Genomic DNA, 18,493 nt, shown 5'->3' with positions numbered 1-18,493 from the left:
AATAAATAAATTAAATATATATATAATGTCTGTTACAGTTTTATATGTTCTCTGCCAAGTGCGTTATCAGTGTTAATCAGTGTGATATTGTTATCTGGTTCTTAAATAGGGAACACCTGGAAGTCCTGGCTTAAAGGGAGAGGGTGGGGACCCTGGTCCTCAGGTAAGGGGTTCTGCATTTGTGTTTTTGTGTTATTATAATTGTTAGTCTTGTCTTCAAGAACATTTGCCGGACATTGAGCCATCCTGATATGCTCTGACCGGAGGAATGTTCATATATCTTGCATAAAAACTAAAGAGAATAGCCTTTCTATAGCATCCCTGTTGTGTTTTTGCAGGGTCCCAGAGGTCCACATGGATTATCTGGTCCTCCTGGTAGAGCTGGACGGAGGGTGAGTCCAATACAGTGTTCCAGACTAATAATAAACCAAACCCATAGATTTACATAGACACAGGCCATATCTAAGGATCAGAACATCATAATAACTTATCAGTGTTTGTTTTTTTTTACTCAATGAATGAATGAGACATATATATAGCGCTTTCATATGTACTACTATACACCCAAAGCGCAAGGCAGTAAGTAATTACCTAGCAATAACCCAGAACACCTTAGAAACCACATAGTAATGTCCTGGCAATTACCCAGAGCTTCCTAACACCATGTTAACACCCATTTGTTTATATATGATGTGTCCTGCAGGGTCGTGCTGGTGCTGATGGAGCCAGAGGAATGCCAGGAGAGTCTGGAATTAAGGTGCGATATTTTAGCCTGTTTTGTTTAAGTTGTGTTCTGTGTTTGATTCATTGTGTTATGTGTTTAGTTTCAGCTGTACATGTCTTCCAACTCTAAAAATGTAATCATGTTGACCTTGAGTGAATATTTTGGACAAATATGTGCGTGTTTTTCTATATTAGGGCGACCGTGGCTTTGATGGACTTCCTGGTTTGCCTGGAGACAAGGGTTATCGGGTAAGGGCTAAAATTAATTGAAATTCATGAACTTTATTATTAATAACATTAATAATGTTAATTATAAGCCCTGTTTCAGGGCTTCAGGAATTTGTTATGTAGCTATTGGATGTATAATATTAAAATGTTTAATGTTTTCTACAGGGTCAAACTGGAGGAATGGGACCCCCAGGACCAGCTGGAGAGGACGGAGAGAGGGTAATTCGCTAGAGTTTTTTTTTTTTTTTTACCTCTGTGCTGTTACAGTAAATCAACAATATTGAATATTATTATTTGTTGTCTAAATATTCTCTTGATATTTGTTGATTGTATTTATTTTATATCTATCATCATCTTCTTCATAAAGCATAAAAATGAATTTTTTTTAATTTTTTTTTATTTGTCTATTTCATCTTGACTATTGTCAGGGAGATGATGGAGACGTTGGACCCAGAGGTCTTCCCGGCGAACCGGTGAGTGTTTCCGTTTCTCAGACACTGTACACAGATATGACAGTGTATATGATAGTATTGGCCTGTATAATATGGATTTGCTCTCCAGTTTAAAATCCATAAGGATTTGTGTTTTACTTGGATTTCATTGTGTGTTCTTTGATTAACCTTTTTCTTATTTTGTAGGGGCCCCGTGGTTTGCTGGGGCCTAAAGGGCCTTCTGGACTTCCTGGTCCTCCTGTGAGTATTCATCCGAAGCTACAAATACTAGTAAAGTGTTAAAACAGGTTTTTTGAGTCAATATTATAAGTGCTAAGGTTGCACATCAACTTCAACAAACCATCATAAAATTGAAGATTTGAAAAATAAATATTTGTACATGGATATCCAGATCGATCTTTCTTTCATTTCTCCATATTATTATCTGCCTTTGCCAGGGTGTTCGCGGAAATGATGGTCCACATGGTCCAAAAGGAAGCTTGGTCAGTAAATGGTCAGAGTTCTCTGACATTAATCTAATAGTTGGCATACTTATGTAATAGGCTAAATATTCATAAAATGTAATCAACATTAAATATCTGTCCTCATTTTAATTTCCCACTTCCCTCTTTTAAGGGACCCCAAGGAGAGCCTGGTCCTCCAGGACAGCAGGGGGCTCCAGGAACACAGGTGAGCGATGAAGTTTATGACAAATTTAATGACCAATGTAGAAAAATCATAGCAAATTGTATTTAATATTAATGCTATTCTGTGCAACAGGGAACGTCTGGGCCACAGGGTCCTAATGGACCGCCAGGAGAGAAAGTGAGTGTTTTTTATGATTGAAGAACACAAAGCAATCATTTTTAATAATCAAAGAATGTGCTTTACAGAATGTGTGCTCTACCACTTTAATGTCTGCATTTGATAAAAAGATTCAATATACTTACACATCCAGTCTTATGCTGAGATCATCAAATATGTTTAAAGGAATTTAATGTAATTATCCTGCCGTTCTGTTTGTCTTCTAACAGGGACCCACAGGAAAGCCAGGTTTACCAGGAATGCCCGGAGGTGACGGTCCTCCTGTAAGTGCTAGATATGATTTTATTTTGCCTCTTTGGTGTGTTAATGACTTTCAGTTTATGTGAATTAATATCTTTAGACCAGTTGTCAGTTTACTAAATGTAGCGAAACAAAAATGATTACGGAAGACAGAGAAAATATATGTGTTATTACCTGTGGTGATGAATGTGCCGTACGGGTTTGTCCCACAGGGTCATCCCGGAAAAGAAGGCCCTGGTGGAACCAAAGGAAATCAGGTGAGGCCATATCATAATACTAAGCACATTCTATATTTACATTCATAAATTAAATGTCATTTGTGCCTCAACTATGTGTATACTTTTTGTATTTGTGAACTTTTCACTGAGTGTAATCAGCAATGACATTAGCCTTCAGTACAAAGAGATAATATATTAAACTGTCTCAATATGTCATAAATTTAGAATTTACACAGCCAGGACATGTTCCCACAAATCCCAGTGTGTTCATATTTTGATGTTTATTTTCCTTGTTCATATTGTTAGGGCCCTAATGGTCCTCAGGGTTCTATTGGCTATCCTGGCCCTCGGGGAATCAAGGTAAAATATATATATTCTTTATTTTGTTCAATGCAGGTTACTTTTGTTGTTTTGTTATGACAATTTTCCACTGGAAATTAAATCTGTGTAAATATAATTAAGACTAATCATTAAAATTATCCTTTGGTCTCCCAGTGTCTTTGTCATTTTTAGAAAGAATTCTGTCCATAGACATTTTTATGTATTGGAACTTTGTTAACGACTATTGATATCTCATTGATATCTACACTCTTGTGTAAGACTCAAAGTAAGATCATAATTGAATATTTGACTGGCTGAATAATTGAATATCAGACTGAATATTTTGTGACATTCACAGGGAGCTCAAGGTATCCGTGGACTGAAGGGTCACAAAGGAGAGAAGGTGAGTGTTTTTGGTCAAAAACATAAGTCAAATTTATTGCGGTTATAATAATGAAACATTTCAGTAATTGTGACCTGTTTGTGCCAAATGTGCATGTTCAATGGTCTGTGTTAAATAACTTTTTCTTACTTTCAGGGAGAGGATGGATTCCCTGGAGTCAAAGGAGACTTTGGTGTGAAGGGAGAGAGGGTACGTCTTAAACACAACATCATTGGATATAAACTCATCAAACAGCACGTGATTTTTGCACAAATGTAAAATGGTGCAGTCCAGAGTTGCTTCAGCTGGCAGGCCAACAGTAGAAGCACTTGACTCTACTGACACATTTCAACTGCCCAGTAAGATTTGTTGTGCACCAACAGGGAGAGGTGGGAGTTCCCGGCCCGAGAGGAGAGGACGGTCCTGAGGGGCCAAAGGGTCGTGTCGGTCCCCCTGGTGAAATTGGACCTCTCGGCGTGTTGGGAGAGAAGGTTAGTTGATTATATAAATTGAGAGGTGATTGCTGATTTTGTTCCGTTATATATAATTTTAGCTATGTTTGTATTGCTATTGATGCTGGCAGTAAGGTATATTGTTATAATGATATATTGCTGGTCTAAAGATGTGTTGAATCATTCTAAATTATGCCAATCTAGGGTAAACTTGGTGTGCCTGGACTTCCTGGCTATCCCGGAAGACAAGGAATTAAGGTAAACAAAACAAATATTGTTTTTGATGCATCGTGCAATATACTGCCAAGTATTTAATCAAATTTAATGCATTTTTTGTATTATAATACTTGTATTTTTAGGGCTCCCTTGGTTTCCCAGGATTCCCTGGTACAAATGGCGAGAAGGGCGCAAGAGTAAGATTTTATTTTAGACTAAATTTGACTAAAACTCCAGACAAGCAGCATTAGTCAGAGCGATGTCGATGCGACATCTGCATTTAAGTCAAAGTTTTAAAAAAGTCCTTTTTTTACATTAATAATTTGAATATTATCACATAGCCTATCCTCCTTTAAAAAATAATTGATGAGGCTGAAAAATTCTGAATTGATTTTTTTCTTTCCAGGGTTTGATCGGAAAACTTGGACCAAGAGGACTAAGAGGGCCTACCGTAAGGACTTGTTTTAATTCATCATCTCATCTCTTATCTCATTCTGTTCTTCTTTACAAACAAACACTTTTTGCTTTCATTTGATTTGAGATGGTTAGATATGTTGAAACTGTAGATTAAACGTCTTGTTGTTAGATTCCTTCAAGCAGATATCTGATTTCAGATCACTTCACTGGTAAAGCAATGCTCAGTGATTTTATTTTTTATTTAGGGTCCCAGAGGACAGAGGGGACCCCGAGGATCAACAGGAAAACCAGGTGCTAAGGTATGAACATCATTTAAGTGAAATTATTCTCAAAAAATTAATTAAATCTTGTAATTGCCAACAATTATAGATTATGTGTACACAACCAATTCATTCTGATGTTTTAGGGCGGATCAGGCACTGACGGGCCTCCTGGACCACCTGGAGAGAGAGTATGTTTATTTCAAATTTTATTGTATTTATTAAAACCCTTTAAAACTAAGCTAGATTTTTGGTTCATCTTTATTTTATTAGTAATGTTTCCTCTTTTTTCAGGGATTAACCGGACCTCAAGGTGTAAATGGATTCCCTGGGCCAAAGGGACCTCCTGTAAGTTACAGTTTATTAGTTGGATCTGATGCTTACAACTTAAGTTTTTGTCTATTTCCTATTGATATGTCGATTGGTTTTTGAAGGGACCTCCAGGGAAAGATGGACTGCCTGGACACCCTGGACAGAGAGGCGAAGTTGTACGTATCTTTTGTTTCTGTGCATCTAATATACAACATTCACTGAGGTCAAGATGAGATCTTACGAAATTTATTTTTCCATTTTCATTGTATTCGTAGGGTTTCCAAGGCAAAGTTGGACCACCTGGGCCACCAGGAGTGGTTGGACCACAGGTGAGTTTTATAATTTCATCAGAGGTAGAGGCTTCCATATTGCTTCTTTGTAGGTAGAGGCAATATGAATTTCTCCTCCCACGAATTAATACAATTCCTTAAAGATCAATACATCTTTCAAATCAATTGAGAAGTGTATTGAACTACGCAAGCGTTACTCAAATCTAGTTCTTGTTTAGGGTCCCTCTGGTGAGACTGGTCAGATGGGTGAGCGTGGCCACTCAGGACCCCCGGGACCACCCGGTGAGCAAGGCCTTCCTGGGCCCTCTGGTAAAGAGGGAACCAAAGGAGATCCCGGTCCATCAGGCGGCCCCGGTAAAGACGGACCCCCTGGACTGAGAGGATTCCCAGGAGAAAGAGGACTGCCAGGAACTCCGGTAATAAGACCTGCTCATTCTTTCCAGTGAATTTTAGATTGTAAAACCTTTTCTACCTATGTTTGGTCAACCGACTTTAAAACTCCACCCAAATGCTTTTATACCTAATAACTGAGCTCTACCTGTGTATTTCCATAGGGAACTGGAGGACTGAAAGGAAATGAAGGCCCTGCTGGACCACCTGGACCTGCTGTATGTTGCTCATATTAAACAGATCATCAAAATATCATGAGTAGAGTACAGACTTTGAGTAGATCAGTTCTATACTGACTCATATATAGGTGTATGTCTCATATCTCTCATATTTTAACACAAAATCAACAGGAAAAATAAGAAATTATATTTTGCATGACAAAAATAATGCATATTTTAAGAAACAATAAGATGTTTTGCATTGCATCGTAAAAAATATTTGTCTAATTTAAATAAGCTTAAATGAAAAGTAGCACAACAAATACAATGATGTATGTTCAATTGTACTTCACAATTTTTTACTATATTAATTATTCTTTCCACATTACATCAATTAAATGTTTATTTTTGTTTTTTGTTTTTTTGTTTTTGCATTACAGTGGGCTTCAGATAATTCCTTAAGGCTTAATTTGTTATGAAAATGTCACAATAAAAAATAAAATTTTATCATTTTTGGTATTTCAACTAATTGAATTTCTATGCAGGGCTCATCCGGGGAGAGAGGAGGTGCTGGCACTGCAGGTCCTGTCGGCCCACCTGGACGACCTGGACCTCAGGGGCCTCCTGGAGCTTCTGGAGAAAAAGGAGTGCCAGTAAGTGTCTACTGTAAGTTTGAACCGGATCTCTAATACAGTTTTATTTATAGGCCCGTCACACAAGATCATCATGTTTTACAGGGAGAGAAAGGTCCGATTGGTCCAGCTGGTCGCGATGGCATCCAAGGCCCAGTTGGTCTCCCCGGCCCTGCTGGACCTCCAGGTACTTCTGGAGAGGATGGAGACAAGGTCAGTGACCTCTGCATATCTTGATCTCAAATCATCACATTCAAATGGATGTCCTTGTCAAAAATGAATTCTGCATTGTTCGTTTTATAGGGTGAGGTTGGAGAGCCAGGACAAAAGGGAGGGAAAGGATCCAAAGGAGAACATGTAAGGAAATTAGCTTTCACTTAAAGCAACAAATCCTTGTTTTGATGAGTATATCAATCTATAATCAATTATTTGCATATTTACAGGGTCCTCCTGGTCCACCTGGGACAATGGGTCCTGTTGGACAGCCTGGTGCAGCTGTAAGTGTGAAAGGAATTTCATGAACATCATACATATTCACACATATTACATGTTAAAGAAATGCTTACATCGCACTTTGATGGAAACGAATGGGATTACAAATTCATGGTACCATTCATAGGTTTTTATAACAAGTGCTTGTGATAAAGCCCATTTCAAATCTCCTCATCTCTACTCAGGGTGCTGACGGTGAGACCGGTGCGAGAGGTCAGCAGGGGCCGTTTGGCGCTAAGGGAGATGAAGGGACAAGAGGATTCCCTGGGCCTCCAGGCCCCATTGGACTACAGGTGTGTTATTCAGATCGTGTTTCATTCACGCATACCAATTCAATTCTACATACAGGATGCATTCGTTATAATTTATACTTCTTCATTCATGTTCATTAGGGTTTGCCAGGCACATCTGGAGAAAAGGGAGAGACAGGAGATGTTGGGCCATTGGTGAGTCTTAATATTTTGATTTGAAGAGAGTTAAGGAAATCAAAAAGTGCTGTTGTTATGTATAATGCAGCATATGATGATCTAGTGTTTTGAATCATGATTAGATTGAATGTATTTGCTAATCTTTTCTGGTTGCGTATTACTGTAGGGTCCTCCTGGTCCCCCAGGGCCACGTGGTCCAGCTGGTCCTAATGGTGCTGACGTAAGTAAATTAATTTGGACTATAACTAATAAATTACTAATTATAACCATTTATTATTGTTTTATAATCACTATGCATTGACTCTCTGTAATACTTGATTCAGATTGGTCAAACATGGCATACTGCGATCAGTTAATATTGTATAATGGCATTATTTTGTTTCATGCATACTGTTCATTTTGCAGGGTCCTCAAGGTCCTCCAGGAGGTTTGGGTAATCCAGGTCCCTTAGGAGAGAAGGCAAGTATAAAATAATTCAACTCTGTGCATGAATGACAACTATATGATTGTTCTGATGAATGGCACTTGACGTCTTTTTATTTGTATTGACAGGGTGAGCCTGGTGAATCTGGACCACCTGGTGTTGGTGGAGAGCCAGGAAAAATGGTGATAATTTCTATCATCTTTGTCATCCTCTGATCCTGTCAGAAATACTCACATTTGTATTTATTAATTTATTAGATATAATCACAACTAACATTTCATTGGTTTGCTTATCCAATGCCAGGGCCCGAGAGGAGAGCGCGGTGAGAAGGGCGAGTCTGGGCAGCCGGGCACCGCTGGTCCTGCTGGTGGAAAGGGACCCACTGGAGATGACGGACCCAAGGGAAACCCTGTATGTATTAAACATGATAAACAAGAGATAGGTCTGTCTGTGACTCTTCAGCAGCTGATATTTGTATTTTTAAGGGTCCTGTTGGTTTCCCTGGTGATCCTGGCCCGCCTGGTGAAGTTGGACCACGAGTGAGTAGAGCTATTGTCATTTATATACATGATACTTAAAATCAGCATGAATTAGGTCCTTTGTATAATCTTCATACATGTTCCTGATCTTATTATAGTATATGATTCATCATTGCTCAGTGTTCCAACAATTTTTTTTAAACTTTCTTTCTGATCTCTCTTACAGGGCCAAGATGGTGCAAAGGGTGACAGAGGAGAGGACGGAGAACAAGGAGATGCTGTGAGTGATCATTTTCCTGTTTATGATGAGCACATCTTCCTTATACATACTGGGCCTTATGAGGTCTTTATCAACATGTTGTATTTACTTTAGGGTTCACCTGGACCAACTGGTGAGAACGGACCTCCTGGACCTCCAGGAAAGAGAGTAAGAGCACCTTGATCTTGACCTAGAAGAGAAACATTTGTAATATTACATGTACACATTTGATATACAATAAATATTATAGAGGATCTTATAAAAAGGCATATTTCTGGACTCTAATTGTGTGGTAATGTTCATATTTTAGGGTCCTCTAGGTACAAGGGGACCAGAGGGTCGTCAAGGAGAGAAAGGAAGCAAGGTAAGACTACAGAAAGTCTGTTGTATTCTTTCTCAATTCTATAGTTCTTTTCCTCCTGTAATCTCTCTGTTTTTCCTAGGGTGATTCAGGTGCCCTTGGCCCTCCAGGAAAGACCGGCCCCGTGGGGGCACAGGGTCCACCAGGAAAACCAGGAACTGAAGGTCTAAGAGGGTTGCCTGGATCAGTGGTATGAGATGACAGTTATCCAATCAGAATTGTTTCATTTCTGTAAAAGTTATGTTCACTTTACAAAATGTAATGTCGTATTTATTAAAATGATGTTCTGATAAACAGGGTGAGCAAGGTTCCCCAGGTGCCGCTGGCCAGAAAGGACCCTCTGGACCTCTGGTAAGACCTTCTGCATGATCAAAAATACAGTAATGGATTGAGTATTGAATGTATAGGTATTGATTCCTGAAACAGTTACATTTAGAAGGGAAGTACTATTATAATTTCATGTAATATATGCATATATATTCAATACTAAAATGCTTTCCCCTCCTCTCACAGGGTCCTCCAGGTTTACTTGGTCTTCGTGGTGACCCTGGTGCTAAGGGTGAGAAGGGACATCCAGGTATGCTGGGTCTGATTGGGCCTCCAGGAGAACAAGGAGAGAAGGGAGACAGAGGCATGCCAGGACCTCAGGGATCATCAGGACCCAAGGGAGAAACAGTATGTGAAGTCTGGTCAAATCTGCACATCAAAATCAAAATATACACGACTGTTTAAACATTTGGGGTTGGTACAATTGTTTTTTATAGAAATTAATACTTTTATTCAGAAATGATGCATTAAATTGATCAAAAGTGACAGTAAAAATATTTATAATGTCACAAAAGGTTTCAGTTTCGTATAAAAAAGCTTTTATTTTTATCAAAGAATCCTGAAGAAAATGTGTCACGGTTTCCACACAAATATTTAGCAGCGCGTGTTTTCAACACTGATAATAAGAAATGTCTCTTGAGCACATAATCAGCATGTCAGTCATATCAGAATGATTTCTGAAGGATTATGTGACTGAAGAAAATTCAGCTTTGCCATTACAGGAATCAATTACACTTTAAAATATGTTAAAATAGAAAACAGTTATTTTAAAATGTAATGGCATTTCACATTTCTTCAAATAAATGCAGCCTTGGTGAGCATAAGAGACTTCTTTCAAAAAATTAAAACATCTTACCAACCCCAAACCTTTTTTTTTATACATGCATGCAAAACATTCCTAGTTCATACCCTATTTCATACAATCAAATATAGACTTTTCTCATTTCTTGATATGTTTTATTTTAGGGTATGTCTGGAGGAACTGGCCCTCTTGGCCCTGCAGGTCCTGCTGGTATGCCTGTGAGTAAACTTTTTACTATTTCTCAGTTTTGTAGTGCTGTTTATCATACCAAATTCAGAATTTGAACTATTTGGAACTATGAGTACACAACCTGAGCTCTGAAGCATCAAAATTCTCAAAACATTGTTCTGTTTGATTAAAGCTGAATGGATGTGATGTTTCTCACAGGGTCCGAGGGGTTACAAAGGAGCTAAAGGTGCCAGTGTGAGTAACCCATGTCAAATCCTTCCTTAAATATTTGTACTTAACATAAAATGTCTGTTAATGAGTGTGAGAATTATATCATGGGCCATATTATGTGAGGTAATGTTAAAATAAATCATTATACATTGTTACATTTCTGTCTTACATCATACTTTACAGTAAAATAATTTTGTATGTCTTATCTCTGTGGAACAGGGTGGAGCTGGTGCTAAAGGAGAAAAAGGTGTACAAGGACCACCAGGACCACCGGTGAGTGTGTTATCTACAGTATAAAATGCAAGATATTGCACAAGAATCATTTGACAGGGAAATAATTTAATACATAAACATACAGTCAATTAAGACAAAGATTAAAGGAGATCAGCACACCCCAGAGTTCCTGTGTCCATGATATTCAGCTGAATTCTTCTTTTGCTTTAGGGTCCCCCTGGTGATGTCATCCAGCCGCTTCCCATTCAGTTCCCCAAGAAGTCCAAGCGCTCAATCGACGCCAGTAAGATGCTGTCTGAGACTGACACTGAGGCTGCCGACGCCACGGGCACAGAGTTCCTGACCGGTAATGAAGGGATGGAGGAGATCTTCGGCTCGCTCAATTCCCTGCGCCAGGAGATTGAGAGCATGCGCTTCCCGCTGGGAACGCAGGAAAGCCCGGCCCGCACCTGCCAGGACCTCCACCTCAGCCAGCCAGATCTGAAAGACGGTATGACGTCATTGTTAACGCGTGATAGACACATTCAATGGCCAATGGTGAAGTATTTTGCATTCAAATCATTATGATTCTTTTATTCAGGCGAGTACTGGATTGATCCAAATCAAGGCTGTGCCCGGGACTCTTTCAGAGTTTACTGTAACTTCACTGCCGGTGGAGAGACGTGCTTGTATCCCAGCAAAGCAGTAGAGAATGTAAGAACTTGCAGTCATTCACCTTTAAATGTTTAAACATTCATAAGACATCAACTTCTGAAATCTGTATTGATCTGATCTTACGAATCCTGTTTAATTTGTCCAAAATTCTCCCATAGGTAAAACTGAACTCTTGGCCAAAAGAAAAGCCTGGGTCCTGGTACAGTCAGTTTGCAAAGGGTGACAAGGTGAGTTTATTGCCTCGAGAACTCTTTGAAATCATATCTGTATGTTCAATTTAGACAATTAGCATACATGAAAAAAGCTCTTGTTACAATTAAAGGATATTCACATTGAAAGTGATTTGCAATAACAAAGCAACGATAATTCCCATTTCCAATTAATTCAGTGTAAACGCCCTGTTAGACAACACAATCTTAGAATTTCAATGTCAAAAGACTGGTGTCAAGCTTAATATATTTTGAATCATGAATTAATACTTTCCTTTGTGTTGTAGTTTTCATATGTTGACTTGAGTGGAGAGCCTGTAGGTGTCGTCCAGCTGGGATTCTTGCGGTTGCTCAGCGTCCAGGCCCGTCAAAACCTAACCTACCACTGTCACCGGTCCGTGGCCTGGGCTGACCTCACTGCCGACAGCGGTTACCAGAGGGCGCTACACTTCCAGGGAGCCAACGATGAGGAGCTGAGCTACGAGACCAGCCCCTACATCAAAGCCCTCGTCGACGGATGCTCTGTGAGTTACCTCATGCGGTTTCAAAACGATGAGATTGCAGTATTATTAAATACAAGCTAACATAACTCCACAAATCAGTTTAAGTCATGAAAAGATTGTGATTTAAAAAAAAAAATTATACTAAATTAACATTAAATGTACATTAAAGTACATTCATTTAATGTAAGATTTTCAATAATGTTTAATAATTAATATTTTAATAATGTTTAATTAGTCATGTTAATTAATAAGTATCTTATGCTCACCATGGCTGCAATTATTTTGTAAAAAAAATACAGTAAAACAGTAATATTGTAAAAAATAATTTTTATTAACTCTTGTCTATTTTAATATACAGTATTTAAAGTGTAATTTCTTCCTGTGATGGCAAAGCTGGATTTTTCAGTTTTTGTCACATGATCCTTCACAAAGCTTTCTAATGTTGAGTTGGTGCTCAAGAAACATTTCTAGAGCATTGTATTTATAGGATTCTTTAATGAATACGAATTTCAAAAGAACAGCGTTTTATTTGAAAGAGAAATATTTTGTAACGATATAAGTGACATTATATTGACATTCACTTTTGTTTAATTTAATGCATCCTTGCTGAATAAAAGCATACATTTCTTTAAATAAATTGACCCCAAGCTTTTGAACGGTAGTGTATATTCACACTGTTGCAAAAAATAATGCTAGCATCATTCAAAGCTCAATCAAAAATTTAATAAAAATTTAGTTTTCATTGGAAGAATAAATTATAATGATGTTAAGTCGACTGGGTATTTTATGAAAATGATATGTTGGTTGTATAAAAGTGCAAAGACAAAGCTATTTTTTAAAGTTGCAGTTGATTTCAATTTTAATTTAAATATATAAACAGCACTTCATATTTTCAATAGACCATTTATTTTATTTTAGGTGTATTTTTAGAATGTTTTAACTGCAACCAAAATACAATATTATTAAAAACATCAAATTGCTGGGTAGTTGTTCTTGTGTAATTATATCTACTCATTACACTGTATTCTATCCCTCCTCTTAAACATGTCTTTCTCTTTTCTCGGTGCAGTATCGTAAAGGTCTGGACAGGACAGTGCTGGAGGTGAACACACCTCAGGTGGAGCAGCTCCCTCTGCAGGACATCAGGATCTCAGACTTTGGGGAGGACAATCAGAAATTTGGTTTTGAAGTGGGACCTGTCTGTTTCCTGGGATAAACACACACATGCTGAGGGCAAGGGGAATACAATCGCCGATACGAACATTCACACACAAACATACTCTCACTTAATCATGCACTTAACACCTCAACATAATGCCAACACTAAAAAAAGACATTTGAAATTACATGTAAGAAGTGGGACACATAGATTCACACACACACATACACATTGTTGTGAAGTACAAGCCCAGGGAAAAACACTCCCAGCAACGGATGGACAACAAGAGGAGAAGAGAGCCATTCTCGCAGGAGAGACATTGACAAATATTCTGTCATCTAACAGAAGTGTGTTGGAGCAGACACTGCTGGCCTAAAGCGGAAGACCGTCCCGTTTCGGCCCCCTCTCTCCTACAGATCCCCTCCCCACTGTTTCTCTTCCGAGACGTTCCACTCTTCCTACCTCCATGCCTGATCGTTCCTCGCTTCCTCCCTTTCCTTATAGAATAGAATGCAGGTGAAAAATGTAAACTGAGGAACAGAAGCTGAGCATGAATATTCCATTAGAAGGTGAAATTAGAATTATTTCTGTGCTGTAATAAAAAATCACACCAGCATTTTAACTATACTGAATGACTTGGGCCATATATATATATATGCAATGAAATCAAAGCCATTTACAGTGTAAAATTGAAAATTGTACTGAATCTGATGTTGTACATTTATTATAGAGTAAAAAAAAATTTCGATTTTTTTTTTTTTTTTTTTTAAGATATGCTGCCAATTTACCAGTCCAGTATTTATGGTGAAAGAACTTAAGATGGTTGTATTTTTACTAAAGGGGCCTTTTACAAATTTGCATTTCATCTGACAATCCACACACGGTTGACCCACGGCATTCAGTATTGATGACAAACCCATCCGTTTGTCACCTTTGACCTTTCGTGTGAACAGCGTTCAGGCTGGAATTGTGCATTAGAACCATTTGTACAGAAATATTTTATTGTATTTATTTTGTGAAACAAACAGGTGCTCACAAGAAAATGACCAACACTTGCAAACAAAAATAATGTGGTATTCATCTGTAATTATTTCCTATAGTTTTTTTTTTCAACAATCTATTAAATATGTAAATTAAACCCCAGAAAGCAAATCTGCCTTCTCTGTATGATATATATACTTGCTTGTGATCAGTTATTGGTGATAATTTTGCATTGTTTCAATGCATTTCAGTCGCAAATAGAGTTTTAGGAGAGTTTAGTACAGATGAAGACAATACAAAGAAGGAAATGTCTCGAGATTCAGACAGTGGAGAAGGGACAGGAAGGGGAAAAGAAACTGATGGTGGTTTGTTTTTTATGTATATTTTCTGTTTCTTTTTTAAAACATGGAGAGGGGAATGAAAAGCTATAAAAATGATTTGTGAATTAAAAGTTGTTTGTGTGGTTTTCTCACAAGGACAATACTGCTAGGATTGTTTTTGTCAGTGAAAGACAAACATCTGTCTTTAAAACAAATATGGTGCTAAAACTTGTTTTATGTAAGTACTTCAAAATCTGTTTGTGTAATATATAATCTATTTAAAGAGCTGTTGGACTCCTTTGTTGTTCTTTTCCCCATTTGTTTCCTGTTGTCATGATCACATGGTGCTTTTGCTAATATTTGATCTGCCTCGTTTTTTGGAGCCAAACTACCATTTTCACCTTTCAACAACTTCCCAGCACAAGTCTTCTCATGTCTTGTTGAAACCATAATTAATTTGCCCAGTTTTCCTTTTAACACCTATAAAAAAAAACTTCATATAAATGCTCAGCTTTGTTTGCGCTCTATTAGTCTGGGTTTTAAACTGTTAACTGTTTTAATTCTTTGACTTGATGTTGTTTTGGTCCAAACATTCCCATTAAACCACACATCAACACATTTCCTCCTGTGTCAACTTAATTGTTTTTTTTTTAAAAAGTGGGTTGAGTATTCATGTTCACACTTTAATTGTATAAATATAGAATTTTCATTTTCATTTGTTGCATTGTACACAATATTTTTACAGCAATTAAATTAAATTTATACAAGGACAGTTTCTCATAGGAAAAAGGCACAGTGTTGGCAAACAATTTAGAGACTTTTAACATTGTTTTCAGCCCATGAAGAGTCCTCCTGAATTGATTAAAGAGAAAAGAGAAATTGACAACAGCATATTTTGAAATATAACCATACACGTTTTTCTGCTGAAGATGCTGTTCAGCAAGAGATCAAGCTTCTTACCAGCAACTTCAATGCTGACTCCAGTAATATATCGACTGTCATCAGAAGCCAGAAATGCACATGCGTCAGCGACTTCTGAAGAAACGAGCAAAAGTGAAAGAGAAAGATATCTAATTATATATTATATATACAAAGTGATCATTCAACCCAATTACTAGAAGTGCATTCATGAAAAATGTTTTTGTATAATGAAGAAATACTTACCAGCAGGCTCTCCCATCCTTCCCATTGGGATGATGGATGTGAACTGCACAAAATAACCAAAATATTACTTACCTTTTCAGTAAAAGTGGCTTTAATGTGGTAAGATATCTTGCAATGGTCTGACAATGCAATACATTAATTTGATAAAAAAAGGTTAAGATCCTTCAATAAAGTTCAAAGCAGTTTTTAATCAATAAAAACGATCATCTGACGTCACATCTAAGAAATAACTCTAAATGACAAACAATCGGCTGATTTTATTAATGTGAAGACACAAATATTGTCCCTTACTTTATCGATGACTTTCTCTGGTACTTTATCTGTCATGGGTGTAGTGATGAACCCTGGCAGGACACAGTTGCAGCGAATACCAAATCTAAAAGGCACAAAACATCTTTTATACACAAACCCTAAAGCAAAACATAATATAGTTTTAATGTGCAGGTCTGTAAATATGTTCTAGTCACAGTAAAATGTTCACATACTTGCTGAGCTCTTTGGCTGCGGTTCGAGTGAGTCCCTCAACTCCTGCTTTAGATGCGGAGTAGTTCACCTGGCCAACATTCCCAACCTACAGACAAAGAAAGAGACACTTAACACAATGTTCATGACTTTATTAAGCATCCCTGGTGTACAAATGTTAAATGTCCACTGTAATAGAACTGTGACTGTCCTACAGCATGATAGTGCTGTCCTGTAAATGCTTGACCTTGCCCACTATACTGCCCACAGTGATGATGGAGCCCTTCACAGCCCCGGCAGACACTAACGCCTTAGAGACGGCCTGGGTCAGAAGAAAAGTACCCTGAAACAGATCATGAGTACAGAAGATCAGATACAGACTTGCACACTGTACAGATTGCATTCAAAAATTTGGAAGAATGTTGAATGAAGTTATGGAGAAGGGGACAACTTTAATGGGAAAAAAAACTATATATATACACTACCAATTAAAAGATTGAGGTCAGTGAGAATTGTTTTTATAAAGAAATTATCAATTTTATTCAGCAAGCATAAAATTGATCAAAAGTGATAGTAAAAATAGTTGATATAAAAGATGTTCTTTTGAACTTTCTATTCATCAACAAATCCTGAAAAAACAAATGTATCAAGGTTTCCACACAAATTAATTAAGCAGCGCAATTGCTTTCAGCATTGATAATAATCAGAAATGTAAGACACATACCTTATGTAAAAAAAATATATGCAAAACTGTTACTTTTGGCAAGAGAGAGCAAGTTTTCCCCATCATTTTTTCTCCTTAACAATGATTCAAATTAAAACCATCTCTGTTGTTTTTCATGACTGCATTTAATTACAGGTTCATAATTCAACACTACAGTTAGACTCTAGATTGTGGCACCTTGAGATTGACATCAATGACTTTGTCAAAATCACCCTCTTCCATCTTGAGAAGGAATTCATCTTGAGTGATCCCGGCTGCATTCACACACACAGAGGCCGGCTGGAAGTAGCGGCACTGTAAGGAAACATTCTGGTTTATTATTCACCCCTCAGATCTCCAGAAGAGCCCATGAACAGCACAGACATATGTCTGTCATACCTGTATACTTGTCACTAGATTCTCCACACTGTCCTTTGATGACACGTCCACCCCAAGAGCCATGTGATCCTGACCATTGTGGTCACGTGACAGAAGTTCCAAGGTCTGATTGGCTGATTCTTCATTGCAGTCAGCCACTATTACAGAAGCACCTTCAGTGGCAAACCTCTGACACACTGCCCTGCCAATGCCACTGCCACCCCCTGAAACAAAATCACCATGACGGCTTTATTAATCTGATCAATACATCTCTGATACATACAACAACTTCCAATACATTTCCTTGAACTTTAGTAGAAACAAAAAGACACATGATGCCCCAAATATTGCACAATGTTACAATGTAACATTTAGTCTTATTATGTGTTATGTATCCTGTACACAAATACTGAAGCTGTAGCTTTTAATGTTGCATTTTACAGACTCAATCTTTAGTTCAACTAGTTCTAAACATGATCAAAACAAAGGTGTTTTCACCAGCTCTGAAACTGAACGGTAGCTGTATGACTTGTATAACAACCGTGTTCAACTATAAAATGGTATTATGAATTAAATGATACAAAAATATATGGCCATTAAGACAAATAACATGTTTTTAATTCTCACCCGTCACTAATGTCAGCCTGGATATGAGACGAGAGGACGCCGCCATGACGGTCAGCTGTGTGTTGAAGTACCTAATCATGTCCACTAGAGGGAATTAAAGACCACTGGTATTTTTTCCCATGCGTCATGAGTGGGACAACGCAATTTGTAGACTTCTTTAAGGATTAATTAATATAATTCAATGAATTCGCTCACATTTATGCCGGTTAAACCATTACTTTCTTATATGAGTGTAGGCTATATTAATATTTTAACGGAAACTTTTAACGGGAAATTTTACTGTTGTTGCAACTCGATTTCAGTGTCAGGCACATATAAGCCTACTACACGAGAATATAGTGCACATTATACTACACTAAATGTTTATTTTGTTATTCATGTAGTCCATGAACAAATGGAAAATGTCTTAACAGTTAGGAGCGCTGTGAGAAACTGGAACAACACCGGAGTAATTTACAGACGCTCAATATCATAACTGACCACAAGAGAGCAGAAGTGTACAACTCAAGGGGGGAAAACTGCTGCGCTAATGTTCAAAATACATTTAATTCTAGAGCAGTGGTCAACTACTGGCTTCGATACAATTCCAAGGGTCCATCAATAAATCTTAAACATTTAAAATAAATACAGTAA

General features: G+C 37.7%; 2 protein-coding genes across 4 annotated transcripts in view; one reads left to right on the top strand and one right to left on the bottom strand.

The window, feature by feature from the left end:
* Positions 1-15,144, top strand: part of col11a2 (collagen, type XI, alpha 2) — a 35,991-nt gene extending 20,847 nt beyond the window's left edge. For all 3 annotated transcript variants that reach the window (XM_077195100.1, XM_077195099.1, XM_077195098.1), the window contains 51 exons: positions 110-163; positions 339-392; positions 704-757; positions 919-972; positions 1,117-1,170; positions 1,380-1,424; positions 1,590-1,643; positions 1,841-1,885; positions 2,019-2,072; positions 2,163-2,207; positions 2,417-2,470; positions 2,660-2,704; positions 2,972-3,025; positions 3,345-3,389; positions 3,525-3,578; positions 3,752-3,859; positions 4,025-4,078; positions 4,180-4,233; positions 4,443-4,487; positions 4,699-4,752; positions 4,860-4,904; positions 5,008-5,061; positions 5,148-5,201; positions 5,301-5,354; positions 5,534-5,731; positions 5,870-5,923; positions 6,409-6,516; positions 6,601-6,708; positions 6,799-6,852; positions 6,939-6,992; positions 7,173-7,280; positions 7,380-7,433; positions 7,582-7,635; positions 7,821-7,874; positions 7,968-8,021; positions 8,143-8,250; positions 8,325-8,378; positions 8,545-8,598; positions 8,692-8,745; positions 8,888-8,941; positions 9,021-9,128; positions 9,236-9,289; positions 9,452-9,613; positions 10,232-10,285; positions 10,455-10,490; positions 10,686-10,739; positions 10,911-11,190; positions 11,281-11,393; positions 11,513-11,581; positions 11,851-12,087; positions 13,136-15,144. In XM_077195100.1, coding sequence (XP_077051215.1) covers positions 110-163; positions 339-392; positions 704-757; positions 919-972; positions 1,117-1,170; positions 1,380-1,424; positions 1,590-1,643; positions 1,841-1,885; positions 2,019-2,072; positions 2,163-2,207; positions 2,417-2,470; positions 2,660-2,704; positions 2,972-3,025; positions 3,345-3,389; positions 3,525-3,578; positions 3,752-3,859; positions 4,025-4,078; positions 4,180-4,233; positions 4,443-4,487; positions 4,699-4,752; positions 4,860-4,904; positions 5,008-5,061; positions 5,148-5,201; positions 5,301-5,354; positions 5,534-5,731; positions 5,870-5,923; positions 6,409-6,516; positions 6,601-6,708; positions 6,799-6,852; positions 6,939-6,992; positions 7,173-7,280; positions 7,380-7,433; positions 7,582-7,635; positions 7,821-7,874; positions 7,968-8,021; positions 8,143-8,250; positions 8,325-8,378; positions 8,545-8,598; positions 8,692-8,745; positions 8,888-8,941; positions 9,021-9,128; positions 9,236-9,289; positions 9,452-9,613; positions 10,232-10,285; positions 10,455-10,490; positions 10,686-10,739; positions 10,911-11,190; positions 11,281-11,393; positions 11,513-11,581; positions 11,851-12,087; positions 13,136-13,282 — 3,825 coding nt within the window. In that variant the 3' untranslated portion in view covers positions 13,283-15,144. The remainder of the gene's footprint in view (positions 1-109; positions 164-338; positions 393-703; positions 758-918; positions 973-1,116; positions 1,171-1,379; positions 1,425-1,589; positions 1,644-1,840; positions 1,886-2,018; positions 2,073-2,162; positions 2,208-2,416; positions 2,471-2,659; positions 2,705-2,971; positions 3,026-3,344; positions 3,390-3,524; positions 3,579-3,751; positions 3,860-4,024; positions 4,079-4,179; positions 4,234-4,442; positions 4,488-4,698; positions 4,753-4,859; positions 4,905-5,007; positions 5,062-5,147; positions 5,202-5,300; positions 5,355-5,533; positions 5,732-5,869; positions 5,924-6,408; positions 6,517-6,600; positions 6,709-6,798; positions 6,853-6,938; positions 6,993-7,172; positions 7,281-7,379; positions 7,434-7,581; positions 7,636-7,820; positions 7,875-7,967; positions 8,022-8,142; positions 8,251-8,324; positions 8,379-8,544; positions 8,599-8,691; positions 8,746-8,887; positions 8,942-9,020; positions 9,129-9,235; positions 9,290-9,451; positions 9,614-10,231; positions 10,286-10,454; positions 10,491-10,685; positions 10,740-10,910; positions 11,191-11,280; positions 11,394-11,512; positions 11,582-11,850; positions 12,088-13,135) is intronic.
* Positions 14,209-17,961, bottom strand: hsd17b8 (hydroxysteroid (17-beta) dehydrogenase 8). Its single transcript, XM_077195101.1, has 9 exons — positions 17,861-17,961; positions 17,255-17,457; positions 17,054-17,170; positions 16,400-16,495; positions 16,176-16,261; positions 15,982-16,066; positions 15,691-15,733; positions 15,487-15,561; positions 14,209-15,378 (listed from the first exon to the last, which is right to left on the bottom strand). The coding sequence occupies exons 1-9, from the start codon at positions 17,937-17,939 to the stop codon at positions 15,359-15,361; spliced, it is 804 nt and encodes a 267-aa protein (XP_077051216.1). The 5' UTR covers positions 17,940-17,961; the 3' UTR covers positions 14,209-15,358.
* Between the last annotated feature and the right edge of the window lie 532 nt (positions 17,962-18,493).

The sequence above is a fragment of the Siphateles boraxobius genome, unplaced genomic scaffold (genome assembly GCF_051911475.1).
Source record: "Siphateles boraxobius isolate OS27281-9 unplaced genomic scaffold, OSU_SipBor_1 33, whole genome shotgun sequence".
NCBI classification, from domain to species: Eukaryota; Metazoa; Chordata; class Actinopteri; order Cypriniformes; family Leuciscidae; genus Siphateles; species Siphateles boraxobius.
Note: the sequence above shows the minus strand (reverse complement) of the source record. Positions and strands in the feature narration are given on the sequence as shown.